This window comes from Oncorhynchus keta, chromosome 14 (genome assembly GCF_023373465.1).
Source record: "Oncorhynchus keta strain PuntledgeMale-10-30-2019 chromosome 14, Oket_V2, whole genome shotgun sequence".
Lineage (NCBI taxonomy): Eukaryota > Metazoa > Chordata > Actinopteri > Salmoniformes > Salmonidae > Oncorhynchus > Oncorhynchus keta.
This window is the reverse complement of record NC_068434.1, coordinates 39,016,788-39,044,278: the sequence shown is the minus strand read 5'-3', so window position 1 is coordinate 39,044,278 and position 27,491 is coordinate 39,016,788. Positions and strand designations below refer to the sequence as shown.

At 46.5% G+C, this 27,491-nt stretch overlaps 1 protein-coding gene across 1 annotated transcript in view; it reads right to left on the bottom strand.

Moving 5' to 3' along the window:
- Window positions 1-27,104, bottom strand: part of LOC118393384 (histone acetyltransferase KAT6A-like) — a 42,074-nt gene extending 14,970 nt beyond the window's left edge. The window contains exons 1-8 of the mRNA XM_035786017.2: window positions 26,811-27,104; window positions 23,453-24,822; window positions 7,418-7,526; window positions 6,992-7,107; window positions 6,728-6,809; window positions 6,274-6,388; window positions 3,642-3,976; window positions 3,049-3,161 (exon numbers count right to left, since the gene is read on the bottom strand). Of these exons, the coding sequence (XP_035641910.1) occupies window positions 3,049-3,161; window positions 3,642-3,976; window positions 6,274-6,388; window positions 6,728-6,809; window positions 6,992-7,107; window positions 7,418-7,526; window positions 23,453-24,124 (1,542 nt within the window). The 5' untranslated portion in view covers window positions 24,125-24,822; window positions 26,811-27,104. The remainder of the gene's footprint in view (window positions 1-3,048; window positions 3,162-3,641; window positions 3,977-6,273; window positions 6,389-6,727; window positions 6,810-6,991; window positions 7,108-7,417; window positions 7,527-23,452; window positions 24,823-26,810) is intronic.
- Window positions 27,105-27,491: the final 387 nt, after the last annotated feature.

Sequence of the window (27,491 nt, the reverse complement as noted above, 5' to 3'; positions counted from 1 at the left end):
GAAAAGTCTGACGGGAGGAGGAGGAGAATAAAACAACGTTGGCAATGAGAGTTTCTCCTGTGATGTACAGCAACGCTCTGAAGCTCTGCAGCGTCTGTACCAGTGAGGAATCACAATGGAATAGACACTGATAGAAAGATATGGAGGGAAGCTGATCTCTCACACACACACAGAGAGAGAAACACACAGAGAGACAGTCAAAGAGACAGACACACAGAGCTTGAGAGAGACAGACAGACACACAGAGTTTGAGAGAGACAGACAGACACACAGAGTGAGAGAGAGAGACAGACAGACACACAGAGCGAGAGAGAGAGACAGACAGACACACAGAGCGAGAGAGAGAGAGACAGACAGACACAGAGCGAGAGAGAGAGACAGACAGACAGACAGAGCGAGAGAGAGAGAGACAGACAGACAGACAGACACAGAGCGAGAGACAGACAGACACACAGAGCGAGAGACAGACAGACACACAGAGCGAGAGACAGACAGACACACAGAGCGAGAGACAGACAGGCACACAGAGCGAGAGACAGACAGACACACAGAGCGAGAGACAGACAGACACACAGAGCGAGAGACAGACAGACACACAGAGCGAGAGACACACAGAGCGAGAGAGAGAGACAGACAGACACACAGAGCGAGAGAGAGAGACAGACAGACACACAGAGCGAGAGAGAGAGACAGACAGACACACAGAGCGAGAGAGAGAGACAGACAGACACACAGAGCAGACAGACACACAGAGCGAGAGACAGACAGACACACAGAGCGAGAGACAGACAGACACACAGAGCGAGAGACAGACAGACACACAGAGCGAGAGACAGACAGACACACAGAGCGAGAGAGAGAGAGACAGACAGACACACAGAGCGAGAGAGAGAGACAGACAGACAGACAGACAGACACACAGAGCGAGAGAGAGAGAGAGACAGACACACAGAGCGAGAGACAGACAGGCACACAGAGCGAGAGACAGACAGACACACAGAGCGAGAGACAGACAGACACACAGAGCGAGAGACAGACAGACACACAGAGCGAGAGACACACAGAGCGAGAGAGAGAGACAGACAGACACACAGAGCGAGAGAGAGAGACAGACAGACACACAGAGCGAGAGAGAGACAGACACACAGAGCGAGAGACAGACAGACACACAGAGCGAGAGACAGACAGACACACAGAGCGAGAGACAGACAGACACACAGAGCGAGAGAGAGAGAGACAGACAGACACACAGAGCGAGAGAGAGAGAGAGAGACAGACAGACAGACACACAGAGCGAGAGAGAGAGAGAGACAGACAGACACACAGAGCGAGGGAGAGAGACAGACAGACACACAGAGCGAGGGAGAGAGACAGACAGACACACAGAGCGAGGGAGAGAGACAGACAGACACACAGAGCGAGGGAGAGAGACAGACAGACACACAGAGCGAGGGAGAGAGACAGACAGACACACAGAGCGAGAGACAGACACACAGAGCGAGAGACAGACACACAGAGCGAGAGAGACAGACACATAGAGCGAGAGAGACAGACACATAGAGCGAGAGACAGACAGACACAGAGCGAGAGAGAGAGAGACAGACAGACACAGAGCGAGAGAGAGAGAGACAGACACACAGAGCGAGAGAGACAGACACACAGAGCGAGAGAGAGAGAGACAGACACACAGAGCGAGAGAGGGACAGGACAGAGACACAGACAGGACAGACAGACACACAGACACAAACAGGACAGAGACACAGACAGGACAGAGACACAGACAGGACAGACAGGACAGAGACACAGACAGGACAGAGACACAGACAGGACAGACAGACACAGACAGGACAGACAGACACAGACAGGACAGACAGACACACAGACAGGACAGACAGGACAGAGACACAGACAGGACAGACAGACACACAGACAGGACAGACAGGACAGAGACACAGACAGGACAGACAGACACAGACAGGACAGAGACAGGACAGAGACACAGACAGGACAGACAGGACAGACAGGACAGAGACACAGACAGGACAGAGACGAGACAGGACAGACAGGACAGAGACACAGACAGGACAGACAGGACAGAGACACAGACAGGACAGACAGGACAGAGACACAGACAGGACAGACAGGACAGAGACACAGACAGGACAGACAGGACAGAGACACAGACAGCGCGAGCGAGACGGACAGCGCGAGCGAGACGGACAGCGCGAGCGAGACGGACAACGAGAGCGAGACGGACAACGAGAGCGAGACGGACAACGAGAGCGAGACGGACAACGAGAGCGAGACGGACAACGAGAGCGAGACGGACAACGAGAGCGAGACGGACAACGAGAGCGAGACGGACAACGAGAGCGAGACGGACAACGAGAGCGAGACGGACAACGAGAGCGAGACGGACAACGAGAGCGAGACGGACAACGAGAGCGAGACGGACAACGAGAGCGAGACGGACAACGAGAGCGAGACGGACAACGAGAGCGAGACGGACAACGAGAGCGAGACGGACAACGAGAGCGAGACGGACAACGAGAGCGAGACGGACAACGAGAGCGAGACGGACAACGAGAGCGAGACGGACAACGAGAGCGAGACGGACAACGAGAGCGAGACGGACAACGAGAGCGAGACGGACAACGAGAGCGAGACGGACAACGAGAGCGAGACGGACAACGAGAGCGAGACGGACAACGAGAGCGAGACGGACAACGAGAGCGAGACGGACAACGAGAGCGAGACGGACAACGAGAGCGAGACGGACAACGAGAGCGAGACGGACAACGAGAGCGAGACGGACAACGAGAGCGAGACGGACAACGAGAGCGAGACGGACAACGAGAGCGAGACGGACAACGAGAGCGAGACGGACAACGAGAGCGAGACGGACAACGAGAGCGAGACGGACAACGAGAGCGAGACGGACAACGAGAGCGAGACGGACAACGAGAGCGAGACGGACAACGAGAGCGAGACGGACAACGAGAGTGAGACGGACAGCGAGACTTTCTTTCCTTATCTGTCTGTGGTTACCTGTAGTGCCAGCTCCTGGATGCGTCTGAAGAGTTCCACGTCTTTCTCGGTCAGGTTCTCATGTCCTGGCAGCTTGTCCTCATCCTCGCGCCAGTCACTACTGTCCTGATTGTCTGTGAAGGGAAGAAATAGCCGTCGGGACACTTACAGAAAGGGAACAGAACAGTCATGTCTTAAGGTTCTGACAGACACAAAGTGCTGGAACTTGTAAATGGTATTTGGGATTTTATTAGGATCCCCATTAGCTGTTGCGAAAGCAGCAGCTACTCTTTCTAGGGTCCGCACCAAACACGACATAATACAGAACATTAATAGACAAGAACAGCTCAAGGACAGAACTACGTCAATTTTTAAAAAATGGCGTAGCCTACATATATCAGCACATACACAAACTATCTAGGTCAAACAGGGGGAGAGGCGTTGGGCCGTGAGGTGTGTGGACAAACTTCTGGACAGTAAGCAAGTTCTGCAGGTGTTGAGTCTGACTGAGGAACACCGTATGAAGAGCGACGTTTGACTGACACAAATAAAGCCACTACAGCCTCTCCTTCACCCTCAGTATTCAACACATTATTCCAGCCTCCCCTCCTCACCTGTCCTGTCGTCGCCCTCTCCCTTACGTATGGCCTTCTTACGGATGCGGTACTGCTGGGAGTAGTCCACCTCGTGCCGGGCCTTGCGTCCGTCTGGCGAGGGCGTGAAGAACTTGGTGAGGGCATCAATCAGGCCCTTGGTCTTCCTGTTGAAGCGCAGGCCGCCTTGCTCCGACGAGTCCTCCCGCAGGGAGAACAGCAGCCGATCGTCGCCAGGGTAACCCTCGCAGGACGAGCTGGACGACGAGCGCGGGGAGGAGCACTGTGAGCGACGGTCCGCCTTCCGCCGGCCACGCCCACCTGGCCCACCCAGCTTCTTGAAGGGCCGGCCTGGTCTGCAACGGGAGACAGGATTGGTCAGAGACCCAGCAGGAAAAAGCAACACACTACACAGACGACTAAGGACTAGAGGTCGACCGATTAATCGGAATGGCCGATTAATTAGGGCCGATTTCAAGTTTTCATAACAATCGGAAATCGGTATTTTTGGACACAGATTTGGCCCCCCAAAAATACCTTTATTTCATATTTATTTAACTAGGCAAGTCAGTTAAGAACAAATTCTTATTTTCAATGACGGCCTAGGAACGGTGGGTTAACTGCCTTGTTCAGGGGCAGAACGACAGATTTTTACCTTATCAACTCGGGGATTCAATCTTGCAACCTTACAGTTAACTAGTGCTTCTACACCTGCATTGCTTGCTGTTTGGGGTTTTAGGCTGGGTTTCTGTACAGCACTTTGAGATATCAGCTGATGTACGAAGGGCTATATATAAATACATTTGATTTGAACTAGTCCAACACCCTAACCACCTGCCTCTCATTGCACTCCACGTGGAGCCTGCCTGTTATGCGAATGCAGTAAGCTGCTAGATAGCATTAACTTCTCTTATAAAAAACAATCAATCATAATCACTAGTTAACTACACATGGTTGATGATATTACTAGTTTATCTAGCGTGTCCTGCGTTGCACATAATCGATGCGGTGCGTATTCGCAAAAAAGGACTGTCCTTGCTCCAATGTGTACCTAACCATAAACATCAATGCCTTTCTTAAAATCAATACACAGAAATATATTTTTAAACCTGCATATTTAGCTAAAAGAAATCCAGGTTAGCAGGTAATATTAACCAGGTGAACCAGGTATTTGCAACAGTTTGGCCGCCTAATTTGCCAGAATTTTACGTAATTATGACATAACATTGAAGGTTGTGCAATGTAACAGGAATATTTAGACCTATGGATGCCACCCGTTAGATAAAATACGGAACGGTTCCGTATTTCACTGAAAGAATAAGCATCTCGTTTTTGAAATTATAGTTTTCCGATTTGACCATATTAATGACCCACGGCATGTATTTCTGTGTGTTATTATGTTATAACTAAGTCTATGATTTGATAGAGCAGTCTGACTGAGCGATGGTAGGCAGCAGTAGGCTCGTAAGCATTCATTCAAACAGCACTTTTGTGCGTTTTGCCAGCAGCTCTTTGCAATGCTTCAAGCATTGAGCTGTTTATGACTTCAAGCCTATCAACTCCCGAGATGAGGCTGGTGTAACCGATGTGAAATAGCTAGCTAGTCAGCGGGGTGCGCGCTAATACCGTTTCAAACGTCACTTGCTCTGAGACTTGGAGTGGTTGTTCCCCTTGCTCTGCATGGGTAACGCTGCTTCGAGGGTGGCTGTTGTCGATGTGTTCCTGGTTCGAGCCCAGGTAGGGGAGCGAGGAGAGGGACGGAAGCTATACTGTTACACTGGCAATACTAAAGTGCCTATAAGAACATCCAATAGTCAAAGGTATATGAAATACAAATGGTATAGAGAGAAATAGTCATATAATTCCTATAATAACCTCAACCTAAAACCTCTTATCTTGGAATATTGAAGACTCATGTTAAAAAGGAAACATCAGCTTTCATATGTTCTCATGTTCTGAGCAAGGAACTTAAACGTTAGCTTTCTTACATAGCACATACTGCACTTTTACTTTCTTCTCCAACACTTTGTTTTTGCATTATTTAAACCAAATTGAACATGTTTCATTATTTATTTGAGGCTAAATTGATTTTATTGATGTATTATACCAAGTTAAAACAAGTGTTCATTCAGTATTGTTGAAATTGTCATTATTACAACAACAAAGAATAATAATTATCAAATCGGCCAATTAATAGGTATCGGCTTTTTTGGTAGACCTCAACTAAGGACTGGTCATTTGGAAGCGTCAAGAGCCACTGAACACAGCCAAAACGTAAAAACTAAACTAATGATCGATTGTACAGATCGTCATTCATGTTTCCAATGATCGAAGTGTCAACAAATGAGTAAGGCTCGGTCCTCGACTCCAGACATTAAAACGTCGATCGGTGAGTTTCATATTTAGATTCTTATGCTCCGACAAAGCTTCATTTCCAGCATGAAACACAGCAGACCTTTTATTTTTAGTTATTAGGCCCTGTCATTAAACAGTTCGTGGTCATGGGAAATGGTCTACTCCGGCCAGTGAAACTGTAGCGGGGCCGATCTGAAGTTGCCTGCTGTGTTTCACGGGTCCAGCGACACGCCGTGCCCGACCTGCTGGCTCCCGGATGGTGCTGCCGGGCAGCCGCCCTCTCTGTCGCGTTACCAACCTGTTCTTGGGTCGTCCCAGTGGTGCGTTGTAGCGCCGTTTGATTTGTGCTGCCTTTTCATGTAAGAGCTTTCTGCCCTTTTTCCTGGGCTGACACATCTGACAGATCCACATGCCTGGTGGGAGAGCAGATCAGAGCATTGTGTATTAGCTTAGCTGGCATTAAACCTCTTCGGTACTACTACTATTCTAGGACATGCACCGACCACACAGTACTAGCAGCATTAGAACAGCAACAAAAAAAAGGATATGTTTCATTAAACTGCCGGAAAATGGGTTTGTGGTCCTTCTGAGCTTTGTCATTCGTTACCAATTACCTCGTGGCCATAGTCGTTCAGATGCACAGTGGATCCATTTACTGCAGAGAGGCGCAGGTCTTTCCAGGGACTGTGTATGTTTAAGTGGGTTTTATTGGGTACGTTAGACGGGTCAGGGGTGGGAGAGGGGGGGTTTACCTTTTGGCATCCGCATCAGTGGGGGGTCACAGCACTCCATGTGGAAGCCCCGGTCACAGGAGTCACAGAACAACATGTTCTCCTACACACACACACAGTACATATTTGGTCACTCCCTGCACATCATGTTTACGCTGAACTTACATTTCCACCATTTGCCTTCAACCAGTCCTGTACTTGGACGTTCAGAAGGGAGAGAACCATCTCTAGCAGCCGTCCAAAATAGTTCTGAGCCGAAGCACAACCAGGCACACAAGCACTCACCGCGTTTTTGCCTTGATCCTGACAGTTGCTGCAGGTCTTGCATTCGATGCACTGCCACCACAGAGCTTTGACTCGCACCGTGAGCTCCGGTGAGAACTTCAGACAGGACGGGTGGCCTAGGGGACACAGATCAACAACGTCGAAACACTCACAAGCCTGACAACCACACGAGATCAAAACACCACTCCAAAAGCCGTATAGATCCAGCTCAACCATGACGACAAACTGAAAGATTCAGACATCTAACAGAACAGCCTGTCGAAACATACATTTAGCCTAGTTCGACGAATCAAAAACGACATCTGACCTAGTATTCAAATGAAACCCGAGACATAAATCCAAGGTGCAGGCAGGGAGGGGAAGTAGCAGGCAGCGCTTCATTGATGTCCCAGCATATATAAACCGTGCTGCCACAGTGCTACTCACCGCTGTTGCCACAGTCTGCACAGGAGATGAGCTCCTCTGGCTTCTTGTCGCGGTTCGACTCCTTGGTCCCCAGGCAGAAGCTGCAGATAGGGATGGGCTCTGCCACAGGCTGTGAGAGAGAGAGAGAGACAGACAGAGAGTAAGATATATAGATAAACGGGAGTCAGACGGGGGGGGGGGTTGGAAAGTGGAAGGACAGGGACACAGAAAGAGAGTCACAAAACAGCTCCATTCAACTGCTTAATTGTACCAGACAGGGGGGGGGCAGTAATCACTGTGTGTCCACATTCAGATCACTGTCAATGTGCCACAGAGACAGCAGTTACAGTTCACTCAGACAGAAAATTAATAAAGAATTTGTCAGTCAGATTAAGCAAACGGCAGAGGCAGCAGACTATTCCCTGGTGATGACGTTGTGACCTAACAGATGACCATTAAAGGCTATGATGATGATGACAACCTGCCTATACTCTCAGGTTGTAACTGACGATCTAGGAGACAGTTTTGCCTTTTAAATTGGAATGTATGGACACGGGGACCTGATCCTAGATCAGCACGCCAACTGAGACGCTTGATACATACGAGCCCAGAGGTGATAGTTACTACACTACCCAGGGGTCTTTGTTCCACTCAACTGGATTCCCATATCATTTCCAGAGCAGCTCTGCGGCGTGAGCACCACTAAAGGCCCTGTTCTGTTCCGATGCTTATTCTGTAGCACGCCGTCTTGACATTCACTTCTGGGACACCATAAATCTTTTAGCATGGAGCAGGAGGAGAAGAGAGTGACCCATGAACCTGTTTGTGAGACACACAAACATGCATAGACAGACACACACAAACTCATCCACACACAAACTCTCCCTCTCGCAGGGCAGCCACACAGCGCCCAGGGGGGTAGCCAGTGGTGGAGGGAGGCTGATGACCAGGCCTGGAATTTTGTGATTTTAGGCAGTTTGACCTTCAAGGGAGGTGCTAGGACACCAAGGCAACAAACCAAAATAGCCAATTAAATTGATTTGAAAACCCTGAAACAGCAGCTATTCTGTTAAGAAAAACACAAGTGTATGTAAATGTACATAAAGAATGAGCCTAAATGTCAAAATGTAGGTGATAGCCTTTGGCTACAGCCTGTCATGTACAGACCTATGCGGACATGAGGGAGGCGCATGAAAATGGTAAAATAACCCATTCTTGAAAAAAATTGTATCTGCGAGAGCTAAGCCTTGCCTCATGGTATATTTTACATTTACATTACATTTAAGTCATTTAGCAGACGCTCTTATCCAGAGCGACTTACAAATTGGTGCATACACCTTATGACATCCAGTGGAACAGCCACTTGCATCTAAATCTTTTTGGGGGGGGAGAAATTATTTAGCAATAATGACACATACTTTTGTATATAATGTGTATGTGTGCGTATGTGGACACCGCTTCAAATTAGTAGAGTCGGCAATTTCAGGCAGACCCGTTGCGGACACCTGTTGCTTACTGAAGAGCTCAATGACTTTCATCGTGGCACCGTCATAGGACACCACCTCAGTTCGTCAAAAGTCTTCTTGTAAGGGCTGTTGTTGTGAAGTGGAAACAACGGCTCTGCTGCAAAGTGGTAGGGCCACACAGGGTCAAAGAACAGGACCGCCGAGTGCTGAAGCGCGTAGCATGTACAAATCATCTGTCCTCAGTTGCAACACTCACTACCAGGTTCAAATACTGCCTCTGGAAGCAACGTCAGCACAAGAACTGTTCATCGGGAGCTTTGTGAAACAGGTTTCCATGGCCGAGCAGCCGCACACAAGCCTAAGATCACCATGCGCAATGCCAAGTGTCAGTTGGAGCGGTGTAAAGATTGCCGCCATGAATCACACTTCACCATCTGGCAGTCTGTCAGACAAATCTGGGTTAGGTGGACGCCAGGAGAACGCTACATGCCCGAATGCATAGCGTCAACTGTAAAGTTTGGTGGAGGAAGAATAACGGGCTATGCCTCTTAATGCTACAAAATACAGTACTTATGACAGTCTAGGCAATTCTGTGCTTCCAACAGTTTGGGGAAGGCCCTTTCCTGTTTCAGCATGACAATGCCCCCGTGCACAAAGCGGGGTCCATACAGAAATGGTTTGTCGAGATCGGTGTGGAAGAACTTGACTGGCCTGCACAGAACCCTGACCTCAACCCCATCGAACACTTTTGGGGTGAATTGGAACGCCGACCACGAGCCAGGCCTAATTGCCCAACCACACTAATGCTCGTGGATGAATGGAAGTCCCCACAGCAATGTTCCAACATCTTGTGGAAAGCCTTCCCAGAAGAGTGGAGGCTATTAAAGCATAAAAGGGGTACCAACTCCTTATTAATGCCCATTATTTTGTAATGAGCTGTTTGATGAACAGGTCTCCACATACTTTGTCATTACTTATACACATACATACGCACACACGATCCTCTGTTCGGACCTCCACCCTGGACATGGGATCCCAGAGGCCAATCCAAAAACAACGCGGTCACTGCGGGATAGGCAGAAGGTGAGCATGTCATACACCACTTCCGAGCATGTCATTCACCACTATCTAGACAACAAGGTGGACAAAATTATGGCACGAGTTGCCTTCCAGAGAGACAGAGAATGTAACATTCTCTTTCGCAGAAACATGGCTCACTCGGGATATGTTGTCAGAGTCGGTACAGCCACCCGGTTTCTTAGCGCATTGCGCCGACAGAAACAAACAACTATTTGGTAAGAAGAAGGGCGGGGGTTGTATGCCTTATGGTGTAATCATGACAACAAACAGGAACTCAAGTCCTTTTGTTCACCTGACCTTGAATTCCTTACAATCAAATGCAAACTGCATTCTCTACCAAGAGAATTCTCTTCGATTATAGTCACAGCCGTGTATACTTTAATAATGTCTACATATCCTACATTACTCATCTCATATGTATATACTGCATTCTAGAGGTCGACCGATTAATTAGGGCCAATTTCAAGTTTTCATATCGGAAATTGGTATTTTTGGGCGCCGATTTGCAGATTTTTATTTATTTTTATATACCTTTATTTAACTATGCAAGTCAGTTAAGAACACATTCTTATTTTCAATGACGGCCTAGGAACGGTGGGTTAACTGCCTTGTTCAGGGGCAGAACGACAGATTTTCACCTCGTCAGCTCGGGGGATTCAATCTTGCAACCTTGGTTAATTAGTCCAAAGCAATAACGGCCTGCCTCTCTCTCGTTGCACTCCACAAGGAGACTGCCTGTTACGTGAATGCAGTAAGCCAAGTTAAGTTGCAAGCTAGCATTAAACTTATCTTATAAAAAACAATCAATCATAATCACTAGTTAACTACACATGGTTAATGATATTACTAGATATTATCTAGGGTGTCCTGTGTTGCATATAATCTGACTGAGCGGTGGTTGGCAGAAGCAGGCGCGTAAACATTCATTCAAACAGCACTTTCGTGCGTTTTGCCAGCAGCACTTCATTGTGCGTCAAGCATTGCGCTGTTTATGACTTCAAGCATACTCCCGAGATGAGGCTGGTGTAACCCAAGTGAAATGGCTAGCCAGTTAGCGTGCGCTAACAGCGTTTCATACGTCACTCTTAGCCTTCTGGTAGTTGTTCCCCTTACTCTGGATGGGTATCGCTGCTTCGATGACGGCTGTTGCTGTTGTGTTGCTGTTTCGAGCCCAGGGAGGATCGAGGAGAGGGACGGAAGCTATACTGTTACACTGGCAATACTGAAGTGCCTATAAGAACATCCAATAGTCAAATTTTTATGAAATACAAATGGTATAGAGGGAAATAGTCATATAATTCCTATAATAACTACAATCTAAAACTTCTTACCTGGGAATATTGAAGACTCATGTTAAAAAGGAACCACCAGCTTTCATATGTTCTCATGTTCTGAGCAAGGAACTGAAACGTTAGCTTTCTTACATGGCACATATTGCACTTTTACTTCTCCAACACTTTGTTTTTGCATTATATAAACCAAATTGAACATGTTTCATTATTTACTTGAGGCTAAATTGATTTTATTGATGTATTATATTAAGTTAAAATAACTGTTCATTTAGTATTGTTGTAATTGTCATTATTACAAATTTAAAATTAAAATTAAAATCATCCGATTAATCGCTATTGGCTTTTTGGTCCTTGGTTTATCGGTATTGGCGTTGAAAAAAATCATAAATCGGTCGACCTCTACCACATTCTATACCATCTACAGCATCTTGCCTATGCCGCACGGCCATCGCTTATCCATAGATTTACATGTACATATTCATCCCTTACATTTGTGTATAAAGTAGTCTTTGTGAATTTATTAGCGTACTTGTTAGATATTACTGCACTGTCGGAACTAGAAGCACAAGCAATTCTCTACTCTCACATTAACATCTGCTAACCATGTGTATGTGACCAATAAAATTTGATTTGACACACACACAGTCAAAAGTTTTAGAACACCTACTCATTCAAGGGTTTTTATTTTTACTATTTTCTACATTGTAGAATAATCATAAAGACGTCAAAATTATGAAATGGAATCGTGAAGTAACCAAAAAAAGTAAAAATCCAAATATATTTTATATTTGAGATTCTTCAAAGTAGCCACCCTTTGCCTTGACAGCTTTGCACACGCTTGGCATTCTCTCAACCAGCTTCACCTGGAATTATTTTCCAACAGTCTTGAAGGAGTTCCCACATATGCTGAGCACTCGTTGGCTGCTTTTTTTTTGCGGTCCAACTCATCCCAAGCCATCTCAATTTGAGGCATTTGTTTTGGCATATCTGTATTCCCAGTTATGTGAAATCCCAGTTATGTGAAATCCATAGATTGGGGCTTAATTACATTTATTTCAATTGACCGATTTCTTCATATGAACTATAACTCAGTAAAATCTTTGAATTTTAAGCATTTATATCTTTGTAGGCTAAACACCAGTCATGTTTTACAAAAAGAATGTAGGATAACTATTAATATGTAAAGGCTCGATTCTGTGACATACTTGAGACACTGTTCGTTCCGATAGGAGAAAAAGGCCAATGCCTGTTTTGCACTGCAACATCCCCCACCTTGCAATCGGAGTGGAGGCAGCCAACATTTTGAAACTATTAAACCATAAACGTAATTACTTAAAACCTCAATGTTTTGTCATTTTATGGGGCATGTCTTACCATGTTCCGGCCATAGGAATGTTAAAAGTATTATTTTATAAACACTTCCTCATATGCCGTTGAAACCAGCAATTCTCTCATGTTCCCAACTTTCTTTTGTTGTCCAGCAGCCAAAGACACAATCCTAGTCATATTAAAAGGCCATGCTTGTGGTCGCTTCTTTAGATCTTCCCTCATTCTACATTTTGTTTTGATACGTTCATCTCAGCCATATCAAACCGCTTGCATTTGCGGTGTACTTTTGAGAACTGTGTTTTCCCGCTAATTGCATTTGGGAACATTCGCGCTTATACTGCCATGTGCGCATTGCTACGTTTATAAAATGTGAGCAAATAGCCTAATAGTTTAGCAACATTTTAAGCTAAACGTTCTGATCTGTTGCATCAGACTGTTATTTATGTTTTTATTTTTTATGTACAGTGGTAGTATTATTTGGGATCTATCGCATCCCACAATTGTCCCAGTGTATGTTTGGAATATTTATATTTCACACAGAAGGACAAGCTGACCAATAGAATAGGTCAACTTTCGTACTGTGGGGGATAGTAGATTGACATAGGCTAGTGTTTTTACTGTTTGTTAGACCTACTCATCTTATTGGCTGAAGAAAAGTTAACGTGGACCGTTCTATCATCTTCAACATGCACCTCGAAATTCAATAAGGTCGTGCACCGTTCCATCCCCAATGTGTCTGGCTTCACTTGTAGCCTACTTCGGAGCTGCAATGCCTGTGAGAAGGACCCGATCAAGTGATGGGTATTGGCTAATAAGAATTGAGATATCGGAGAGAGCCATGCGAGTGTGAGGTGCTTCGGAGTAGGCTACGGCGATTGGCAGCCGGGAATTATGAATATTATATCCAGTCCAAGGTAACAATGGCCACAAGGCATGATTTTTTATCGGGGGGGAGGGGGCATTTCGGTCACAAAGCGGCATCGATGGCCTCCGAGAAATTTGAGCCCTGCTGATGACTAAAGGGGGCTGGGAGGTAGGCGGCCTGGACTGGGGCTGGGGTTAGAATATAGGGCTGGTGCTAGGGTACAGGTTTGGGGCTGGGGCAGGTACAAAGATATTCCTGGCTGGCCATAGCTCAACACGGGGAGGGAAGGAGCAAGTCCAGGCAGGGAGTAAGGAGAGACGGGCTGAAGAGTTTGATTTATTGAGTTCATTAATCTCGGACTCAGGCTCCCGCTTTCCATACAGGGACACCTCTCATCACACCACAAACACACAGAGACACAGAGAGAGAGAGAAAGAGAGCGAGAGGAAGAGAGAAAATATGGCAGCAGCTCTTTGTGCAGCCTCCCAATCATTCCTGCCAGTTCAGCGGGAGGGAAGTGATTGACCTGTGTCTGTGCTCTCTCACACTCGTTTGCTTTCTCCGCGAGTAACTAGCCCAGGCAGAGTCCAGGCATCGTGTTTCATACAAACATTACAGTGCAGGGTTTCATTTGTGACATGACTAATTACTGTCTGACTGACTAAAATAATCCAAAAGATACAAAAGAGCTAATCGTTTTCCAAGATATGTGTGGGAGAAATGGAATAGGCCTACATTTCCTTTAAAATCCTCATGAGGTTTGCTTTCTGTATTTCAAAAGCCAACATTTGTCACGTTAGTCTTAGGTTTCCCTCCTTTTTTACTTTACTAACATCGGACTACTGCTGGGCATATTTTTAAACCTCTGTCTCTCTGTGTGTGTGACCTCTATGCTACTATGCACACTAGATAAGAGAGATGATTTCAACAGGAAACACCAGTTAGTCACAACACAGACACGCCTATAACGTCTCACCATGCCAACAGAGTAATCTACCCGCTCGACTTGAACAACAACTACAGACAGAGACCAAAACACGTCCTTCAGGTTAGAGTGAGGGCTCAGGTCATTTATACCGAGACGGGCAGGGAGAGTCTCCATCTCTATCCTGACACGTCTTACCCTCTGTATCACTAAGGGCCTACACTTGAGCATAAACAAAGCCTAGCTGATAGAAAGGTTTGTAGGACTGCATTTTCCACAGATTAGATGTGGAAAATGATACACTGGCCCATGCTACATGGGCAGATGTGTGGGGTGTACAATACACTAGCTGAGAGATGCACTGTGAGAATGGCCTGGTTTCTCCTTGGCCATTTGCAGTGGTACTGGGTGTAATAGAGGTGGAGGGAGATAATGAAAGAGAGAGCAATGAAGAGAGGATGGGAGGATAAGGATGGGGGGGGCGAATGAGAAAAGCTGTCCTGTTGTCCTTGTCTCCTCTCAAGTCAAGGTTCTCATTAACATGTGAAACCCATCTCAAATGTCCAACCAGGTGGTGCCGGGCAGCCACCTCCCCAATACAGACCCAAACCTCTTAACACAACCTCATTGATCATTGTTACACACTGCTCGCTCACGCACACTCACGTCACGAGAAATACACACACACACACACACACGCACGCACGCACGCACGCACGCACGCACGCACGCACGCCCACTTGGCCATATCAGGAATATGGAATGAAGGAGGACTACTTAACATACAGTTGAAGTCGGAGGTTTACATACAACTTAGCCAAATACATTTAAACTCACTTTGTCACAATTCCTGACATTTCATCCGAGTTAAAAATTCCATGTCTTAGGTCAGTTAGGATCGCCACTTTATTTTAAGAAAGTGAAATGTCAGCTTTTGTTTCTTTCAACACATTCCCAGTAGGAGCTTACATACACTCGATTAGTATTTGGTAGCATTGCCTTAAAATTGTTTAACTTGGGTCAAACATTTCGGGGTAGCCTTCCTCAAGCTTCCCACAATAAGTTGGGTGAATTTTGGCCCATTCCTCCTGACAGAGCTGGTGTAAAGAAGTCAGGTTTGTAGGCCTCCTTGCGAACACACTTTTTCAGATCTGCCCACAAATGTTCTATGGGATTGAGGTCAGGGCTTTGTGATGGCCACTCAAATACCTTGCCTTTCTTGTCCTTAAAGCAATTCTGCCACAACTTTGGAAGTATGCTTGGGGTCATTGTCTGTTTGGAAGACCCATTTGCGACCAAGCTTTAACTTCTTGACTGATGTTTTGAGATGTTGCTTCAATATATCCACATAATTTTCCTCCTCATGATGCCATCTATTTTGTGAAGTGCACCAGTCCTTCCTACAGCAAAGTACCCCCACAACATGATGCTGCCACCCCCGTGCTTCACGGTTGGGATGGTGTTCTTCGGCTTGCAATCCTCCCCTCTTTTCCTCAAAACATAACGATGGTCATTATGGCCAAACAGTTCTATTTTTGTTTCATCAGACCAGAGGACATTTCTCCAAAAAGTATGATCTTTGTCCCCATGTGCAGTTGCAAACCGTAGTCTGGCTTTTTTATGGGAGTTTGAAGCAGTGGCTTCTTCCTTGCTGAGCGGCCTTTCAGGTTATGTCGGTATAGGATTTGTTTTACTGTGGAAATATATACTTTTGTACGTTTTTCATCCAGCATCTTCACAAGGTCCTTTACTGTTGTTCTGGGATTTATTTGCACTTTTCGCATAAAAGTACATTAATCGCTAGGAGACAGAACGTGTCTCCTTCCTGAGCGATATGACGGCTGTGTGGGCCTATGGTGTTTATACTTGCATACTATTGTTTGTACAGATTAATGTGGTACCTTCAAGCATTTGAAAATTTCTCCCAAGGATGAACCAGACTTGTGGAGGTCCAAAATAAAAGAGGACTTGGCTGATTTCTTTTGATTTTCCCATGATGTCAAGCAAAGAGGCACTGAGTTGGAAGGTAGGCCTTGAAATATATCCACAGGTACACCTCCAATTGACTCAAATGATGTCAATTAGTCTATCAGAAGCTTCTAAAGCAATGACATCATTTTCTGGAATTTACCAAGCTGTTTAAAAAGGCACAGTCAACTTAGTGTATGTAAACATCTGACTCACTATAATTGTGATGTATTATTTCACTTATAAATCACTGTGTCTGTAAAAAACTGTTGGAAAAATTACTTGTGTCATGCACAAGGTAGATGTCCTAACCGACTTGCCAAAATGTGGAGTGGTTGAAAAACGAGTCTATGTAAACTTCCGACTTCAACTGACGGTGGAGTAATAAAACATGGTTCGATGGCTCAGTTGGTTGAGTGGAGAATGCGGTTAGGAACACCCGAGTAGTGGGTTTGACTCCTGCACGGACTAGTGGACCACATTCTGAAAAGCTGTAAAACGGACAAAATCCATTTGGATGAACTACATGACCATATTATTACACGTGTTGGAGTTTCAGTTGAAATAGACATGTTTCCTGCCAGTCTAGCTGTTGGGAAGCAGTAGGGCACCGTACAGTTGTGAGATTAACGAGGTAACAAGGGTAAATCCCCTGTATCAAAAGGTACAAGTTGGCCATGTGTGGTGTGTGTGGCAGCAAAATACTTCCCAGATGGAGAACACATTGACCCCATTTGCTGGATTACAGGTCCAGTCACTCCCAGCAACAAACAAACATTCTCATCGCTCTCTCCCTCCCTAACCACTTTATCTTCAGTCAGTCTGATAATGGCTCTCTGCCAGACTATTGTCCAGATGATGTGTGTCTGGGTGTTAATGTTAGCATCTCTGGTGTGAATGTGGAAAGTGGGAACACCTAGCCAGTGAAATATGAGCTCTGTTAGATTATAATAGTGACACACCATCACTAACAACCTGTTCATAATACACCCCTATTTAGAGTCCAAGCATAGGCTAAATACGTCCATAAGGAAATATCATTGACCGAGTGAAGAATAGGTCAACGGACGTGGACTGAGCACAGAGTAGAAGCATATTCAAATTTTGCCAGCAGCAGCATACCACCCTGCATATACCACTGCTGGCTTGCTTCTGAAGCTATGCAGGGTTGGTCCTGGTTAGTTCCTGGATGGGAGACCAGATGCTGCTGGAAGTGGTGTTGGGGTGCCAGTAGGAGGCACTCTTTCCTCTGGTCTAAAAAAAAATATCCCAATGCCCCAGGGCAGTGATTGGGGACACTGTCCTGTGTAGGGTGCCATCTTTCGGCTGAGACGTTAAATGGGTGTCCTGACTCTCTGAGGTCATTAAAGATCCCATGGCACTTGTCGTAAGAGTAGGGGTGTTAAAAACTTAAGGTATAGGGGGCAGCATTTTCACTTTTGGATAAATAGGGTGCCCAATTTCAACATCCTGCTACTCATGCCAAGAATATAAGATATGCATATTATTAGTAGATTTGGATAGAAAACACTGAAGTTTCTAAAACAGTTTGAATCATGTTTGTGAGTATAACAGAAACTTATGTCGCAGGCAAAACCCAGAGGACTAACCGTTCAGATATTATTATTTTTTTGAGGTCTCTGTCTGTTCAGTGAGTTCTCATTGGGAAATTATATTTCTTAGGCACTTGTTTTCAGTTCCTACTGCTTCCACTGAATGTCACACCAGTCTTTGGAATTTGGTTGAGGTTATTCCTTTGTGCAATGAAGTAGTAAGGTCATCTAGGAAATGGGTAACACTGTTGAGACTTGCGCAAGACTTGACAAGTAGTGTTAGTTTCCTCTCGTCCTCTATTGAAAACAGATAGACACGTCTTCAATTTGATCGATTATGAATGTTTAAAAATACTTAAGTTGTATTACAAAAGTAGTTTGAAATGTTTTGGCAAAGTTTACAGGCAACTTTTGAAATATTTTGTAGTGACGTTGCGCAATTTGGAAGCTGTTTTTTCTGGATCAAACACGCCAAATAAATTAACATTTTGGATATATATGGACAGAATTAATCGAACAAAGGGACCAATTGTGATGTTTATGGGACATATTGGAGTGCCAACAAAAGAAGCTCGTCAAAGGTAAGGCATGTTTTATATTTTATTTCTGCGTTTTGTGTAGAGCCTGCGGGGTTGAAATATGCTACTCTTTGTTTACTGTTGTGCTATCATCAGATAATAGCTTCTTATGCTTTCGCCGAAAAGCCTTTTTAAAATCTGACAGGTTGGCTGGACTCACAACGAGTGTAGCTTTAATTTAGAATCTTATATGTGTGATTTAATAAAAGTTTGATTTTTATATTATTTTATTTGAATTTGCCGCGCTGCATTTCCCCTGGCTTTTGGCCAAGTGGGACGCAAGCGTCCCCTATACCATAAGAAGTTAACCCCAGTGTCCTGGCTAAATTCCCAATCTGGCCCTCAATCCATCACGGTCACCTAATAATCCCCAGTTTACAATTGGCTCATTCATCCCCCTCTCCCCTGTAACTATTCTCCAGGGCGTTGCTGCAAATGAGAACGTGTTCTCAGTCAACTTACCTGGTAAAATAACAGATAAATCAAATTTAAAAATTACACCTCAGGACGGGGCGACCAAGCAATATTGTGAGCAAGTATAGAGAGCTCTACATTATTATTCTAAAAGGAATTATATGGAGGCTGTGCTGTTGCTGTGTGTATAAGCAGGTATGTGTGTAGATGTATGCGAGCGTTTGTTAGACAACTCAAATTCAAACCTTTCCAATGGAGGATAATTTTTTTATTACTGGGAGTAATATTTTTACTGCTAAAATAAAAGGACACCGGGTGATGCGTTGGTTAAAAAGGTAACCAATGGCTGCCTCCAAAGTAAATCAACCTAAACTTCCCTAGACTCCATACACCTCCCTATAAGATGGTTTCGTTCACTACCAAATATCAGCCCTGTATTGGCTGTGAATGTTTTCCTCAAACCTACTTGTTCCATTGGTTTAGTAGTCTGCTAATATATCTGCTCTATTGTCAACCACTACCCAAAAAGGCTTCAAAGACATTGCCATCACGGCCCTGAAAGATGGTCCTCTCTCTTGACCCCAATGGTGTCCACTACTAAGAGAAATTGCTTTGTTCTTAACTGACTTGCCTTGTTAAATAGAGGTTGAATAAAGTACTCTGCCCGGCCACCTCTCTGACGGACATGCCCACAGGCACGCACGCACCCACACACACACACACACACACACACACACACACACACACACACACAGAGAGAGAGAGAGAGACAATGACGTAGTGGTGGGGAGACTGCACTGACCCAGGGCACATAATCAATGTTTACTGGTATTTTGTATTCATGTCCTGTGTAGCGCTCTTCCTTCACCTTGAGCAGAATGAAAACACTAGAAAGAAAACACTAGATTGTAATGTTCGCTAAAAAGGCGAAGGACAGCTAACATCTATGCGAGAGGTTTCAGTAATTAGCCTAACCTACACAGGGCGAGCAGTACATGCGTATGCCATTACGTTTTGAAAGTGAATGGGATAAAGATCAAATTAGGCCTAACTACAGTACAGCTCATTCATAGGTAGACATCCACCATGCTAGCTGACAGAACAAAGGCCACGAGGTCACAGAACACCATCACCCCGGTCAGTGTCGTTTCAGTTGTGGTCCCTCCAGTGACACGGCAACGTCAATGAGGAGAACTCCGCTTCTCCTGGGTCCAGCTGCTGTGAAAAGGGCAAGCGCGGGGCCATAATCGCTCTTCACCTCACCGCTCTTCCCGACAACCGACTCAGGCCCATCCCCATCATATCCCCGTCCACTAGCCTCCTCATGGCCCATTAGGCTCATAACTACAGCCAGCTACGGGTGGCTCACCTCAGGAAAAGCAGAGGTTTCCCATGTATATATCCGTGACCCTTGGATGACTCCACACACCCCTCGCCTCCCCCAATCTGGCCCGCCAGTGACCTCCTAATAGGGGGAGAGCGAGTGGGTCTGCGATCCTGTTTGAATGGAGCTGGGCGACACAGTCATTCGGGTGTTGAGTACACAAATCTCCCCTGCAATGGGGTCAAAGCCGAGGCTTATTCATTTGTTTTGCTTTATTTCCCCTCCTTTCCTCCTCTCCTCTCCCCTCACCCACCCCTTCCCTTCCCGTTCTAAATCACAACCCATAGCAATCATGCAGGCAATATGGCACTGATGAGACTTCGCCTGAGTGAGAGAGTGAGAGAAGTGTGAGTGTCGCGTCACACCCCACCAGCCACACACAAACACAGTGGGGCTAGCTAGAGGACAGGAAGTGGAGAGACGGCTACTTGAAATACTGCAAATAGCAGCATAAGAGGAACAGAGCTGTCTGGAGTGGAGGTTGTGTGAATGCCAAAGAGAAACATTCAAATAACTCTCCCCAAGACTGGCAGCTGTTGTAGTAGCAGTACACCCACGGTTCACCATGCAACGCCTCCAAGCAACACATGAACACTACAACGAAAGAGCCCGTTAACACACTATGAAAGTCATTCAACTAAGTCAAAGACTGATCAGTCTTCAGCAGAGGCCCATCTGTGCCAGAGGGTCTGTAGTGCGTTAGCCTACACAGCCCTCGAGCCAGAAAGCCAGCCAATCAGTCAGCCGGTCAGTCAGCCAGGCATATGACTCCTGGCTGCTCACACCACTCTAATCCCAGGGTGCATCCCAAATGGCACCCTATTCCCTTTATTGGGTACTACTTTTGACCGGGGTCCTTAGGGCTCTGATCAAAAGCAGTGCACTGTGTAGGGGATAGGGTGCCATCGGGACCCAACCCTGCAGAATGAACCCGAAGCCCACACGAGACAAGCCACCTTGCACGGCAGAGTAGAGCAGAGATTTACAACACCCCCAGTCACAACAAAGTCTGTCTGGAGGGGCAAGGGCAGGACCTTTCAAATCACTATACACTACATCCTGGGTGGGACATTAACACCAGACACATGCTGGTAGATTTTGACATCCCCTGGTAGAATGTCTATTCCTCCCAGCCACACTGACAGTTGGTCACACAGAACAGTTGGGCGCAGTTATTTTATAATTTTCTTATTAAACAAAGCCCCCATGTAAAAATATAAATAATAATCATTTTTAAAACGGTGTGTGTGTCAGTTCTGGATGAGATAATCTCAAATGGTACAGTGGTGAAAGCAGGATGGGGTACAGCTGCAGCATAGGTTCAATATTTGGTTCAAACAATAGAGAGAGAAAGGTGGCGCTCTTGCCCACTGAAATGGGTCAATAACACACACTGATATCCACTTCTGTCTGTCATGTTCTGGGTTTTCCTTTGAAATCACTTTCAATCAATCAATAAATAAAAAATAAAAAAAACATTCATTAACTGTTGTTTTAATGTTACAAAACATGTGCGTGCGTTTTCTGTGATTTAGCGTCATAATTTATTCACCTGCTGAAAAACAAATGTGAGTGGCTGGTAACATTTGGTCATCTACCACCCGCTGCAGCAGCTGGACCAAAAAGTTACATTTCCACCCTGCCACAATTCCAACTGATGGCTGATCTGTGTGTGTACTGTATGCGTTACTGTAGGGGTGCATGTGTGTGTACAGTATGTCAGCTTGCACGCACTTGTGTTTGTTCACAGTGCATGCCATACGTTTATATGCGTGCATGAACGCATGCAATGGGTGTTATGCATGTTAGCTATGTGCGGTCCTGCCCCTGGGTAGTAGGAGAGGTTAGTGCCCATCCGGCTGCGGACTGTCAGGTTACCCTGTGGGTGTGTCTTCTGGCACCGTACTGGCCTGCATGTCTGCTCCTCTGCCACTGTCTCAGTCTCTTTTCTCTCTCCCTCCCTCTTCGTGACTGGGTAAGGTGGCCCAGAGCATGCGTCAGCCAGGCCTCTTCCTCTGCTCTTCCTGTTTTTTTTTCTCTCTCCCACACACACACACTCTTCCTCTCATCTCCTGACAGCTCCTGACAGGGAGCAGCCCTGCAGCTGGTCGCCAGTCGCTCTCGCCCCAGCAGGACGCTCGCTATGGCGCCATGTGAATCTTCCCTGACCTCCTCCTCCCCTCTCTTTCTCCTCTTGCTGCATGCCTGAGACAGAAGGTTGGAGAGCAGCCCTCGCCCCTGGCAGCCGACCAGAGAGCACTAAGCTCATCCGCCTTGCACGGCGCTCCCTCACTCCTGCTGCCTCGTGGAGCATGCGACACGCCACCACTACGCCCAGACCCATCGCTGGCCCCCTGAAAGAGACACTGAAAGCCCTGGTACTCTGTGCCCAAGCCAGGGCTCCGAATACACACAGGTCGAATCGACCCACTGACTGCCACAGCGATGGTACGCTTGTCGTCGCCCCCCCATGGAGCTACATGTGGACCGACCTCTTGTACACTCACATAGGGATTAAAACAGACTGCTGTCTAAGGTCTCTCTCTCACAGCTCTCCGACGGTCTTCCGGGTCAAGCGTCTCAAAATTGGGAGTCAATTTAGCAACAGTGTGTGGCTTTATGGTCATGTTAATCACACAGAGACATGCAACACATCTCGTCTCGTCCCTTGCCTATATTCACGCTCCTATCTACGAAAATGATTTGACACCAGTGACCACTCACTCCAGCAACGACATTATCAGTCAACCCACGGCGTGCAAACATATTGATCATGCAATCTGTAAGTTATTTCCCTAAAAAGGAGCAAGGGATTTTGTGAGAGTACAGTGCACTGACTGGGTAAAAATGAAACTAATTTCCAGGCTCGGCTTTGTGGGTTGCCAAACTCTACTGCCTGGCTGCCTGACCTGGCTACTAATTACACGTGATAAAGTAACATTTAAGGCGTCTTCCCTGGCAGCCTTACCACGACATGGAATCTACTATTCAGAATAAAGGTTGAGCCCTGCTGAGATTGATCGTGTGGTGGGTGTTCTGCCTTCAGCCTTGATTGTTTATTTCATCCCACTGCCACAAAGGACAAATAAATTACCAATTGCTCTTTTAACAGTTAACCTTTTACACTTACACTGCGCATGTTTACAAAGAGACATTACATTGAGGAAGAGAATGTAGATGTATGGGACGGTGTGTGGCTTACCTTGTCCTTCTCGTGTGGCAGGAGGCGGACGGGCGGCAGGGAGTCCAGCACCACAGTACCCGTCCCATCTGACTGGGAGCTGCGGCTGATGAGGCGGAACAGCAGCCCATTCTTGGCCACTCTACCGTGGGCACACGCCCGCTTCAGTGCAACCCTCAGCTGCTGGTGGAACAGGCCGGGCCCCATGGAGCCACTGCCGGACAGGTAGGCCGCCACGTCACCCTGGCACTTGAGGAAGCGCTCAACACTTTTTAGGGTGGAGCCCCCTGGCTCATGAAGCCCCTCCAGGGAACGCTTGATCAGCTTGTTCCAGTCCAGTCCTGGTTTCTTCCCAGAGTGATGGTGGCTTCCCCCATGACCCCCATCCTCATGATGATCATCCTCTCCGTCTCCTTCCCCTTCACCGCTGCCCAGGCAGGGCTTGGGAAAGGCCAAGCGGCCGGGATTCTCTGGGTCCTTGTAGGAGTTGAGCCCCTTGTTAGACACTTTGAGAATAGTTCCATCCTTGACGCTGAGCTCCAGCTGTTCCAGTACAGTCTTGCGGTCCAGCCCGTGGGACATGGACACAGCGTTGCATATCCTTTCCTCCGACGGCCTCTGCTTCTGCTTCTTCACCTTCTTGATGGCCTCCAGGATCCAGGTGGTGTACATCGGGTTGGCCAGCTTCACCATGGCTGTGGCTGGAGGTCACGATGACGACACACACGCTAACACCCGTGGCGGGCAAAGGTAAGCGTCCTGCGGCCTAAGCCGCCGCCTCCTCCTCCTCGCCCCTCTGCCCAAGGACTATCCTTTGTCCCGGGGCTGCACAGAGTCCCTCAGAGCCTAAGCACGAGCAGCACGGCAGGGAGCAGCTCACCATAGCATAGCCCACCCCACCCACCCCCCCCCAAATAAAACCTGGTCACCCACTACCCTCTCCCGGTAGGGTCAGTTAGCCTGAGGGAGAGCAGTGTTGTGGAGCACCAGATACTACACTAACTCTGGAGCTGTGGAGGACTGACTCGCACACTACGGCGGCTTTCACAATAACACTTAGGTATCTCCAACTGTTTCAAAAGGACAGAGGGAGAAACAGATAGAAACCTGTTGATTCAGTCTCCAATCAATGTAAATAACAGGCTCTCAATGTGATGTTGGAACTGTGACCGTCATCTTGAGTTGAAGATCAGCTGTAGTGTTTGGGAAGTCCAGGAGGACTTAAATGTCTTTCAGCCACGCAGCTCCAGTCGTTCTCTAGTCGTTCTCTTTCCTCTCTCCCTAGCGGTATCCACCTGTTCTAAGGCCTGGAAGGGAACAGATATCACACCCCATGGAGCAGCGAGGGCTCATCACCTTCATGCCAATTGCACTTCAACAGGAAACGCACTCTGCGGAACAAAAGAACACACACATATGGCAGGGTCAGAGAAACGATGTGCAGGAGGGACAGCAACAAGACTCGGTAGACAAAAATGTTAATATTTTTTTTTAAAGTGTCTTAAAATGACATTTATATTGGAGTTGAGGTAATACTGCCGTTTCAAAACATTTGCTTCCTTTAGTGCTTACTGAATGCAACCTGTCAGAGCACATGTACAAACACACTTCTCAAAACAACAGCAGCACATACACACGAGTTAACCCACATGTGTTGTATGTGATAAATACATGCTACCTGAAGTCTAGATCAACATTACAGGACAGCAAATTAAAAAGCTAAAAGATTAAGGTTAAAGATTTGAGATACAAAACACATTTAGGTGGGGAAGAGAAACCCCTGAGCAAAGAGGGCATAAACCCAGATCGAAACATTGTCTTCCTTCACCAGTAGCTCCGGACAGTCCCAGACTAGTGTCTGTGAGTAGGTAAACCTAATCAACTGTGATAATGGAGGTAACTTTACATAGTCTGGTTCACTATGTTTTTGTCTAATCCCCAAAACCACAGTAACTTTCATAACTGTGATGATAGTAACACAAACACTATAGTGGAGAAGGCCACACCACACTTACATGCTACATAACTAGTACAGTATCTTCATCTACTTGTCACAACATCATGAATTGGGTTAGACAACAGAGACTGAACGCAGGTAATAACAACAACTGCACAGATTATGGGAAAACTAGCCACATGTGAGGAACACTTGTTATTATGACTTTGCCAAGCAACGTGGTTATCACTTTGCATAGCAGAACAAATCAACTGAAATAGCAACAACAACAAAACACAGAACACCAGCAAGCCACTTCTCATGGCTAGTTGGCTAACGTTAGTTGTGTTCAAGTGCCTTATATCAGCAAGCATGCAAACGTTAGCAAGCTAGCTTTATACTCCATTCACAACATAAACATGATCATTGATTACATATGTATGGTAGTCAGTAACTGATGAAGATAAATCGTTTAAAAACTATGCTGCGACTTAGTAGCTGTGTTCGTTATCTGGCTAACATTGAGCATGTGTCTATCGTTAGTTAGCTAACGTTAGCCATGTCGGTCAAAACAGATTGGTGGTTAACGTTCCAGTTAGCACAGCTAGTTACAGTAACGTTAGCGATCCATGAAACAGCCCCAAGTGCCTAACTTTCTCAATATTTACTGCTCTGGCTCTTTACGTCACTCTAGTACTGATATGAATTGTCAGGCAATTATGTGGTTACAAACCTTCCCGCGAACTGAAGTTATTTGCTTGGGAGTAGTGACGAAATGTCTCAAAATAGTAACAACGTGTAGTCTCGGTGAAGGAAAACCGTGTTTTGACACAATCAACAATGACAGATGCATACAACGCCCGAGGCTTCAAACAATAACACATAGCCATCACAAGGAATAATCCCATTTAGAATGTCATGGATGATATTCGCGGTGAGATCACGGCCTACAAAGCCGAGGCACAATGTAAATTACAAAACGGCCATAACCGCTATCCGGCAAGTGCAAACATGAAGATCTCAAAGTGCTTGGAGAATGTTCCATTAACATGACATGTTCTATGGCCGCTCGGCCTCCGCCTCGGCTCTGGGTGAAAAGATTTCCCGCAAGACGCGTCCCTACACACCGCTAGATAACTCTCACCTCTCCCTACTTCCTTCCTCCATCACCCACCCTCCCACCGAGTGCCTGCGGTGAAGCCAAGGCCGTTGGAGCGAAGTAGGCCTCGGCTCACTCACTCACTCACTCGCCCCCTCCTTCCTTCCTTCCATCCATCCAACCAACCAACCAACCAACCACGGCCCCCCCTCGCGATCTTCATCTCCCGTACCCCTTTCCCTCTACCTCTCGCGGTTCCCAGAAAGCTAGGACGGATCCAGTTCGGGTTTTAAAGGGAAGCTCGGAGAACTTGTAATATCCTCTCCCCACTAGCCGCTACTCACCGTGATTTCGTGTCGAGTTGCCGAGTAGAATGTGCCAAAATTCATTCGAATCAGAGACAACAACAAGCCCAAAAATGCAGCCAGAGACCAGAGGCTCCAAAGCTGACGCCATCTTTGAGTGGAACAGGAGCTCAGCTAGTGGGGGAGGGGGGAACAGTCGGGGCAAGGGACCGTCTGCATCGTTCAAACGCAAACCCTAGTGGACCGGACAGGAAAATACACTGCAAGGGGAGAGGTGGGGGGGACAACAGAGTTGAAGCTGTGAGGGGTGGATATTGGTTGAACACATGAAATGGAAGAAAGGGACAGATGGTGAAGGGATAGGTGTTCTTGCTTTCTCCACTGGGGCGCGCGCACACGGATATTGCCGTTTAGGGGAACGTCTGAATTTATGCCTTACAGCTGGCTCGTAAGAGAAATCAAAGCAACTGAGTGTGGTTTTAATGTTAGATGGTATTTAAAGATCAAACAAGAGCCCTTCACACAGCCAGGTAGGTTCTGCAATCTATTGCAGCAGCTCTGTTATTTATTAGAGCAGGAGAATGAACCAGCAACTTATACAGTGCTCGAAATAGGCCTTAATGTTGAGGGCTTGTTACTATATATCCGACCATGCTTAGTAGGCTATCACTTGACAAAGCCTATCTGTTTATGTTGAGCGCTTATTCTCCGCCAGTCAGA